This window comes from Lepisma saccharinum, chromosome 20, assembly GCF_977018435.1.
Source record: "Lepisma saccharinum chromosome 20, izLepSacc3.1, whole genome shotgun sequence".
Lineage (NCBI taxonomy): Eukaryota > Metazoa > Arthropoda > Insecta > Zygentoma > Lepismatidae > Lepisma > Lepisma saccharinum.
The window spans coordinates 39664619-39675786 of record NC_139248.1 but is presented as its reverse complement, the minus strand read 5'-3'; the positions used below and the strand labels follow the sequence as shown (position 1 = coordinate 39675786).

Sequence of the window (11168 nt, the reverse complement as noted above, 5' to 3'; positions counted from 1 at the left end):
CTTTCTGTTATATTTTTCTATAACTTGACATGCTTGTAAAGAATGATTAGAAATGTCCATAGGGTTTATCTTTTTAATACATTTCACTGAAATTGAGTTCTTATGGATTAATATACGTAGTTATAATTTCGAACCAAAAAGAACGCCTATTTGCAATTAAATATAAACAATAAAAGAATTTGCTGTCATCAAAATATCAAATATCATAAATACGATAGTTAGTTGAATTACAAATGTGTAATTTTCTCGACCATAAAAATATCATCACTTTTAAAATGCGCATTATAAATTTATCAAAGAAATATTTGATTAAAAAACTAAACAGTTCCGAATCATTGCTACGGTTCAGAGATCATATCACATATTCCTCTAGTGCAATAAATTTGTGACGTTGCATGTAAAGCAGGCCTTTATAAACCAGCATTAAATGCTCATTCCCAATTACAAAATCAAACGAACTCTATGTGGCTCCAGTTAAGTATATCTAATAGAAGGAAAGTATGTGCTTCTCTACAAAATTGCAGTTCATATCCGGGTACGAGAATAAAAATTATTTCGAAACCGCCATCATGAGCACTGCTGCCGTCCACCGTGGAGGAGTTGTTAGCACATCGCGCTACGACGCCAGAGGTCCTGTGTTCGAATCTCGGCCTGGGCATGGATGTTAGTGAGTGCCCATTCATCAATTTCATCACATCATCACTCATCTCCTTCTTTGCAAATTAGCCAAAACTGGCACAAAAGCCAAGTAAAATAAAACAGTTCAATCAATCGATCAATCAATCATGAGCACTGCCGCATGTAAACATGCACCACATTTTACATGATGTAGAATATTTGTTGCCAGCTGCGGGGATTAGGGGAGGGGGGCAGTTGCCCCCACTTTTGCCACTTTCGTCCCTCTACTATTCTAAACCTTATGGACTAATGGAAAGTAAACTGCCCTTGCCTTCCAGTTTTTGCAATTTGCTCCCCTAGTTTTCGAACCCAATTTCCGCCACTGTTTGTTGCCATGCTCAGTTTTACACACTTCTGCATCGGTAACCTCTTCATTCTAATCATTCTTTTCGATGGTACATATTCCGGATCTTCTTGGGAATCATATGCACTATCTGACTCGATCTCATCATCGCAGTGGCCTAAATACTAGGAAAGATTTTGAGACACGTTGTCAAGAATGACCAAAATGTCACTTACCATGTTTTACTCAGGAGCTATTCATTTAATCTGTGTGTAGTTATACAATTAAAACGATAAGGAAGTGCTTATCTGGCTCCTGTATTTTACACTCAATTTTTCGATCCAACGCATTTCTAAATTTGGTTAAGTGAATTTTATTTCTATTATCGACTGTAATAATTAATTTCGACCTGACTTCACATGGGGACTACTGTGCTTTTGATACTAAGAATCTTACTTTATTTATTTTATTATTTATTTACCACAGAATTCCAAATACAGCTTTGGATATTTTACATTGGAATGTAATAACAATGAAAGTAACAATAAAGAATAATAACATAAACTAAAATACATATATGTGATAAAGTGAATTACACGTTGGTACACAATAGTTTTCTAAAACTTGCCATGTTTTCAAAAATGTCAATGCATGTAACCATCATGTGGAGCCATGGGGAATGTAAGAGGAATATCCTTAGTATGTACACCAACTGTATGTGTTTTCTGTGCTGGATAATTTCAAAACAATATAAGCTGCAAATATAATAAAAAATCATTACTATGTTGAAGAAATCTTCCACTCCCTTTGGGGATCAGCCAAAGAGTCCTGAATATTTTTAGTAAAGGGTTTGCCACTAAATGTAAGAACAAGATTGGTCTTCAAAATTAACAAATATAAAGAAGCTGATAGAGTAAGAAGTCATGGTTGGGACACTTAGAACAAAAAACTTTGTTTCTTAGCAGCGGCAGGTATAAAAACATGAATTAGAGTGTAACAAAAAATTGAGAAATGAGTTGCCTAATATCTGGTGAAGAAAAGCAAATATTTTATGTTATGAAACCTGTGATATTCAGCTGAAAAGAGAATTCATTGTAAGATTTTTTTTTCTGTACAAGACACAACATTGAACACAATCAATGAAGTTATTCGTCGTTAGAAAACGATCAATATTTTCTCCCTTCCTGCGTTCTAACGAAAAGTTGTCGAATGCAATACTCTTTTCTCTAAATACTTCCAACATATCAGGAAGATTGTAGGAACTATACTTTAAAACATGAAGGAAACTAGCATAATGGAAATAGAAATGGGAAAGGTGGTGCTTACAAAATCCTTCAGTATTCGAATAACATTGGAATGCAAATTGGACTGTGATTAAAATATATGACACTTATCTCCAAGAGATCCTCAGGTCACAAGGCACAAATTTCACAACACGGCTCTTTGAAAGTCCACTTCATGCTCACAGAGGATAATTGGGACTGGACTTGCAGTTTCAAGTGAGATACGAACCACTGTGCAATATGCCTTCACCGGGATAGTTCCACAAAGCACGGCAAACAATTTAACAGTGTAATTTGACTTTATATCAGTCCATAAAATACTGTGCACTCTCTGCGGAACCTATAATGATTAAAAAATAATAATCTGATTATATGCTAAAATACCATACAGATCGTCAGAGTGCACTGATAAAAGAAGACATGAGAATTATTTCCTGTCAAGTACCAATGTGAGATGCACCCCGTTACCATTTGATTTTAGGCTGGGTGCGCCCTAGAGACGCTTTATACGGGGACAAAGCCGGAATAATTCGACCTTAGATCACTCACCCCGGGTTTCGCACATGGCAGTGAAGCTAGAATTTCACGAGAAATGCAGTGGTGAAGGTTTCCTCAACCTATCTTTAATCAGGAAAAAGTTACGACTGCATGATTGTAACAAATGTATCATTTTCCTGGTGTGAGGAAACAGTGTCAAGTACTCGTACATCACATCACCTCATTCCCATTACACACACACACACACATACAGAGAGAGAAAGAGAGAGACGCACAGACTAAAACAGTTTTATGTCTGCCATTTGTGAAGTTACAAAAGTTCAGTTACAAGATGTCGTCCATGTTATCTCTGGGTGAGTTCAACTGAAATCAGCAATGAATAAATGATATTGGACCTCCGATCAGGTACACATACACATTTGTAGTTTGAAATATGTGTAAAAAAAACTCTACATACAGTTATCTCTCTGCTTTCACTTTACCTACTACGTCACTGCTGTTCATTTTTACAGTTTATTATCAAATAAATAATAAAACTCTTCCTAGAGTTCTCACATTTTTAAAACATGTATGAATTCTTTGCTGTCAGTTTGACAGCGAGCCTAGAATGCATGTACGTAGATACTCTATTGGGGAGAGAGAGAGAGAGCACAGAAATGTTCGCTGCAGTGTATTGTGCAAATGCAAGGGAGAGGAGTCTTTGCTGCTACGTCATTGAGATGGATGCTCGGCAACATGCGCAGTAGTCTCTTTTAGCATGCGCAGATGGATGAAAATCGTCAAGTGGGAGGAGACTCCTTTTCAATGTCAGACGTTAGACTCGCATCCAATGTGCACATAAGGCATGGCCAGAAATGGTTCCAAACTGAACCATTGGAATTAAACTGAGGAACAGCAGGTGTGAAACATTCGAAACTGCCTTCATCCATGATCATCATCGTCTTAGATTCCTGTGCTAAACAGCTTATTGTGCATGTGATGAAGATGTCTGTTTAACCGCAACATCGCTGTCTTTTCACTCATCTGGCTTGCCTGCAAGAAACCCTTCCCACTTGTTGTTCATGTTAGTCAGATGGTGGATCCAGTAGTATGCGTTGAAGACCAAGAAAGCCAGGGGAAACATCAAGAGTGAAATTGCATCCAGACATCCGTTTCTCTGTAGCACATTGCCAACACCACGACACAATCTTACACACACGTTGACACATTTCCATCTCCTGTTGGACATTTTCTGAAAGAAAATGAAGATAGGAAACAATTAGGACCTCTACCATTATTAGAACAGGTAGCTCTTAAGCAAGACTGGAACAAACGAGACTTATATTGTTGTGACAAATGCCACAATTAGTTAGTTTAATCTGAACAATACTTTGGTACATACAATTGCTTTGAATTAATTGAATTGTACACTGTCAAATGATAAATCAGTGATATGCATGAAAAATACAATAAAAACATTCTCTTTTAATTAGCAAGTATAATCCTGCTTACGGTTTTCAAAATGCATATATAATAATGGCAGTAAGAAAAATATTAAACTATATATTTTCTGAAATTGAGATTTTATCGTATCTTAAAATGTAAGATCCTGAACTCTAACACGTCAAATAACAATACAATACAGTATAAGAAACATTGTGGTTATGTTATTTAGGTCTTAATTTCATTAAAAAAAACAACTTGAAAGCGGCACAATAAGCAAACAGATCGTTAATTCATTACTTCAGTTAAGTAGCAGAATAAATTCACAGATGAGAGACATGACAGTTTTTGATCAGGAACAAAGAGGTATTGTAGATTTTCTATATTCGGGAATAAACGAAGTCTCGAACTTCAATATTTCCCAGGCTGGAAAATAGAAGACTTTCGGTATTTCCCAACAACTCGGAATTTACGACCGTTTCGAAATCTATCAATGTGGCAACAAAATTTAAGACCACAATGAAAGTATGATATCTTATATTCTTGCCAAAGCTCCTTTGTTCGAATTTTGTGCGTTTGTCCGAAGCATCTGTTTCACCTTTCACCATTTCGGTTTGAATTATCCTTGGAGGCAGAACAACTTTAAAATAATTATAAACAGTATTCAGTGTTACATTTTACCCTCTAGAGAAAGAAGCATAAAATGGGAACCCTTAAGTTCCACTAAACACCACACACCCATAAGATTTACAACAAAGTGAATATTTCCATAGCTGAAATATTCTCTAATTTGTTCCCAACAGTTATAAGCAAGGTCGATAAAAATCATAATTTGTATATTAAAAAAACATTTCTTTTATTTAAATCGGATTTTTTTAAAAAAATCGATTTAAAAAGAAGCTTAAATTGCTTGTATGGTTTTTGGCACCATGCATATCGATATGATTTCTATAGAAAGGCTTTTTCTAGTAAACGGGCCTGTAAAATATTTGAACAGTTTGATTAAAGCAAATAAAACATTGTTTGTAAATGTACATATCTCTCTTTCTGATACTGTATATACGAACCTAGTCTGGAAATGTTTGTTGAGTATTAATGAAACTATAACCATTTCAGTAATTTTGCTTTCAGTGAAAATAAAAAAATTCTGGATGGTCTTAAAATATTTTTACAGTCTTTGTAGCTGATTTTTTGCAATTTTTGCAACTATCAGCTGCCATGTTTATTTACAGTTTAATGATAATGACACTATTCACGTTTAACATGATTAGTATTTTGTATATTTTTCTACACAAAATGTTTGCCATTTTTGCCCATAAGAATTATTGAATTTTAAATCGAGAGAAATGTGTGTTTACAGTTTACATATTACATTGCCTTTCGTATGAGCTTCACACCATTAGTATGTATATTTTGTGTCCTTCCTTTTTCTTTCTTAAAACCTAATAGGAACCATTAAATTATTACAAGATTAATTTACTTTCATGAAAATTTATTATGATATCTACAAAATCCTTATGTACATTATACTATAAATTATTTATTTAAAGTGATGTAAAATGGAATAAAATCAACCTCATTTAAATCAATCTCCCTTGGTTATAAGACTAGATAAGTCGATAAACCTAGTAGGTGAAAAATTTAATTTTCAGGAGGAGGAGGAACATACCATAGGCTTAATCACCAGAGGCAAGACCAAGACTTTCTTCTTCATCATCTTGCACCTCACTCCCAGGAGGATGAAGGCATACTCCAGGAGGGCTGCCACCACGAAAGACATGCACACCATTAACCACATCTCAACTGGCTTCACGTTAAAGGATGGCGACAGTTTCTGCCTGTTGGAATAAAGAGGAAACATACAATGCTGTTTGTTGTACAGTGTCTCTCAAAAGTTTTAGGACAACAACATTTTAAACTAGGCAACCCAATTTACACAAGGCGTTGGTGGGTTGCATGTAGAGTTAGGCTCAATTTCAGGGTTGCCACACGCACATTAGGTATTTATAAAATACGCGAAAGAAAGATATCCAAATATTATTGCATAAAACTAGAAAAAAATCAGTATTACATTTGTTGCAATACTCTCAGAAAGAAACAACGTCGATTTTCTAGTATTTCATTGTTGGTGAGTCTACACAAAGGAAAAGTGGAGAGAGGAAACGAAAGGGATAACGTTTACAATATTGAGGCGACAGAATAATTAAGAAAGTAGTGTATTGGTTAGAGTTCTTGAGAGCATTGTAAGCGGTCCTAGGTTCGATCCTCCATACGAGGTGTTCTTTCCTTTTCTATTAAACAAGAGCATGGCAACATTGTTTGTAATAATAGTGTATAGTGGCTAGATTGTTCTAAAACTGGAATTTACTAAAAAAAAATAATAAACAAATAAATGAATTGACACACGATCAAAGGGTTATTTTCACGTATCAGATCTTGACTTATGATACTCTAACGATAATTGTGTTCTGCTTCAAAGACATTGACAAATATTAATGAAATAACCATTTATATTTGTGGCAATTCAGGACACACTAATATTACCCCTTTTTCCACTCGAGTTCAATGCAAAGATACCTTCACAAACATCGACTGAAAAGCTACCATCATGTGCAATTCTCCATTAAATGTTTTCGCCGAGTCGTATTGCCTTCGTCTTCTTTGTTACAAACAAGTATTCTTTGCACATGACATGTAGGAGGGGGGTTGCATCTGCATTTCACGTTTGTCAGCTCCTTCTAGCTGTATTCAGGAGCGAAAGCTTGTGGGGTAGTGGTTACCGTTAAAGATTGATAATTTGTTGGTCGTAGGTTCAAACCCCTCCGGCGGCAGAAACTTTTCGTACGTTTTAGACATATCCCATTGCGTTCATTGTCCACGCCGTATGAAACGGAATGATTCAGTTTGAAATTAACGATGGGGGGAGGGGAAATGTTAAATAACAAAATCTCAATTTCAACGAACCGAGAAGAGGAGAAAAATTGGACAATTCTTATAAATATGAAAATTACATTCATGTTTTTAGTGGTATAATCGCAGGTAAAATCAAAGATCTTAAGTGGAAAATTTTATCTTCCTCTGAACTCGGCCAAAAGGAATTTCGCACCGATCTAATACATTCTCCAATACATTATAAAACGTTAATGAATGTTTCATGTCGATAATTTTATCAATGCATCAGTTCTTGACGCCGAGACGTATTTTCTGCAACTACCCCTTCTCTCCTCTCGTCTCCAGTCCCTTCTGTTCTTAACTTCTCCTTCTCCTTCTTCTCTCCCGTCCTTCTCCTCTATTTTTATCTCATACCGCCTTCCCTACTTTTCTCGCCTCTTGTCTCCATCCCACTCTTCTCCACTCCTCTTATCTCCTCTCCTGTCTTATATTTCCGACTCCACGGCACTGTTCTCCTCACCTTTTCGTTTTTCTCTCTTTCTCTCTTTTACTCTACTCTCCACTCCCCTCTTCTCGTCTCCTCCTCTCCTCTCCAAACTACTTTCCTCCTCTTCCATCACCTCGCTTTCCTTCCTCTCTTCTCTCCTCTTTGCTCCATTTGCCTCATCTCTCCTCGCATCTTTTTCCTTTCTCCTTATTACTTCTCCTATCCACTTCCTCCGTCCTCTATTTTCTTCCCTTCTTTACTTTGCCTCTTCTCCTATAGCTTTCTTTTTTCTCCTCTCCTTTGTTCCCTTTCGTTTCCTCTCTCCACTTTTCCTTTGTGTAGATTCACCAACAATGAAATACTAGAAAATCGACGTTGTTTCTTTCTGAGAGTATTGCAACAAATGTAATACTGATTTTTTTCTAGTTTTAAGCAATAATATTTGGATATCTTTCTTTCGCGTATTTTATAAATACCTAATGTGCATGTGGCAACCCTGAAATTGAGCCTAACTCTACATGCAACCCACCAACGCCTTGTGTAAATTGGGTTGCCTAGTTTAAAATATCGTTGTCCTAAAACTTTTGAGAGGCATTGTACCAACAAACTAGGGAAGATGTCCCTCATATCTTTGTGCATTCTTATTGATCTCGTGTGGCACATGATGTGGGCATCGCCAATATTAATTGTGCTTTTTTTTCGTTAACAGCCAATTTGAGTCATGACATTTTTTGATGTGCCAGAACACGTTGTAGCTCTATAAATGCAACCAGGACGCGAAATTTTTTGTAATGGCCGTTTCCCTAAATTGAGATGGCCAATTTTCCCGAACAACGGGTTTCTTTCCGTGTGTGCAAATACAAGGTTGAAGGAAATTTTTACAACTATGACAATACCCTGGTTCGTACAATGTTAATGATGCTGTGAAATTAATGTTTCATAAAGAAGACGGACGAGACAATGAAAAGTATGCCTCGTCGAACACCTATTTGCAAAATCTTTAACTTTAGAGAATTTTTAAATCTTCACATTAATAGTCTTAGAGATACCAACAAATCACCATAGATTCATTTTTTTTCCTTGTTACCAGACAGATATCTGTATTACTCCATCAGTCCACCAAAATAAATCGTATATCTCTCAAAGTTACTAATATACCGATAGAGTTAACACGTTTGTTGATAAGGACGGATGGACATGATAGATACAGCAGAAATGTCTTTCTTTCAGCTTATAGATTAGTATCTTGTAATTCATTATTGCATTGGTACGAGAAGTGATCCAAAATGTCAAGGTTTTGTCTAAAAGCATACACTTCTAGCTTTCTAATGAGGTATATTTGACTTTTTCCCTCCCATGCAGTACAATTTTACAAGCACGTAGAAGGCTCAACATTTTTGACTTGGATAGTAAGTAAGGATTTGAAAGTTTTAAAGCATATGAAGAGTTCAGTGAAAACGATTGTAAAGAACTGTGCTTGATGTTAGGATTTTAAAATGTTATGTTCTTTTCAATACGTTGCTCGTAAAAAATCAGAGGATTCATCTTCCGAATTTGGATCTCTTATCTAAAGCGCTTATATTTGAATTGAAGCTACAAGGACACTCGCTGAATGTGCACTGTGCATTACGGTTTTCACTGGCCGAATAGAAAGATCATTCAGCACCATGAAAAGGGTGACGACTGAATTAAGAAATAGGGTATGCTGTTAAAAAGTCTCGGCGCATTGGTTTACTGTAAATGTAAGTTATTTCATTAATATTATTTTATGAGTCTCATAATCTTATTCTCAAAATGATAGTTAAATTACACCTAATTTAACTTAATTTAATTTAATTACATATCAGCGGTAAATCTGATACCTATAACACTCACCCGTGAAGCTTGATATCCCCTTTCGGAGGAAGGAGGCTGGATTCAACACGGGTTAATATCAATTGTCCCCAAAAGGCGTCACGTCCTATCCACAGTGGATGAACGTTATGTAGTGATTCGATTCCTAGCATAACCTGTAAGTCCAGTCCCGATTAGCCTATCTGGACTTAAAGTGGACCTTTAACTTGAAAAAGAACTAATTTTCTCTCTTATTTGAAGTTGTAAGTAAAAAGAATATGGAAATTCAACAATGACATTAGGCTGAATTGAAAGCCCATGCATGCAAATAATCTTAACGTGTCCTACCTGAGCGAGCTGAACATGGTGACGAGCGTCAGCAGAGAAGTGACCATTAGAGCCACCCTCCCAGGAACCTTGTCGGGGTCGATGATGAAGCTGCACCAAGAGATGATGACCAGCAAACCACTCGGGAAGAACGTCATCAGGAGGTGAGCGGACAGGTTCCGGCGCAAGTATATGTTGAGGTACAGTGCTTCAGGGCTAAGAACTGAAATTTGTGAAAATATATAAATATATATATTGGAATATTTCAGTAAAAGCTGAAATTGGTGAAATTACGGCGGAACCACTGACATTAGGAAAAATCAGATATAACCTCTTTGTAGTCCATCGAATAAGAAACATGACCAAAAAATAGTCTGTTTATGATCATTAGTTTCGGGTATATACGAAGAAACCTCAGTTCGTAGGTCGGGAACTGAGGTTCCAAGAGGAGAGGAGCACCGAGGAGAGGGACCGGAGTTTAGGATTGCACTTCTCGTAGTGTTCCAACCAAAGACCAAAATTCAGCTTTTACGGAATTAATCCTGACTTTCGATACTTTCCCCATTTCATTGACTGGGTTGTAAGGTGTTTCATTGAATGAGGCATATACTACTGTCAGATTATTTTTTATTCCTGTTACCAAAGACATCCCAAAATTAAACTTACACCAAATAGCGACCACATTTAACTGTGTAACCATACTTCATTCTCCACAAATTGAACATATACAGGGTGTCGCAAAACATAAACGCTAGGGTGCTGGTAGATATCATAAAAACAAGTTACTTTTCCCTATAAAGTTTACCTCGAAAGCGCTTAACTTCTGCGCTATAAGCGCGTAAAATCTATCCTGTACGTATGAAATGCAACACACCAAACACTTGCTCTGACATAACTACCAGGGGCGCGTGGCAGGGTTGCCACTAGCGTTCCTCGCTAAGAGAGACGACTTAAAAACAACAACTTGGGAGTCTTACCTGAGCGAAATCCTAAACGTTAATGATACTTGCGATGTTGTAAGAAGCATTGACAGTATTTATAAACTGACCAAGACAAATAATGGGCAGACTGAAATTCAAGATTACTCATTCTAAAATATCTCTATGATTGATTAATTGATTTGGTTTATTTTAATTCGCTTATCTGCCACCTTTGACTAATCGCAAAGATGAAGATGTTATGGTGAAATAACAAATGATACCAATGTCTAGACCAGGATTTAAACCCGAGACACCTGGCGCCGTAGCGAGCTGTGCTAACCACGTTACCAGGGAGTGTCTCGTGTATCATGCAATATCAACAATTGCAAGGGACACGTGAGGTAGGGGAAATCCACGAACGAACAAATGTAAATAATACGCAAATGTGCAATACGAGTGCCCTTTACAGTTCAGCGCTTGATATAAGTATGCTTTCTTGCTTTGGTTTTTAATAAACACTAGTTTTAATGCGTGAATTTGAAACG

General features: G+C 36.5%; 1 protein-coding gene across 1 annotated transcript in view; it reads right to left on the bottom strand.

Moving 5' to 3' along the window:
• Window positions 1–3069: 3069 nt before the first annotated feature.
• Window positions 3070–11168, bottom strand: part of LOC146003583 (glycine receptor subunit alpha-2-like) — a 39352-nt gene continuing 31253 nt past the window's right edge. Inside the window, exons 8-10 of the mRNA XM_083141886.1 lie at window positions 9725–9926; window positions 5834–6002; window positions 3070–3973 (exon numbers count right to left, since the gene is read on the bottom strand). Coding sequence (XP_082998012.1) covers window positions 3758–3973; window positions 5834–6002; window positions 9725–9926 — 587 coding nt within the window. The 3' untranslated portion in view covers window positions 3070–3757. The remainder of the gene's footprint in view (window positions 3974–5833; window positions 6003–9724; window positions 9927–11168) is intronic.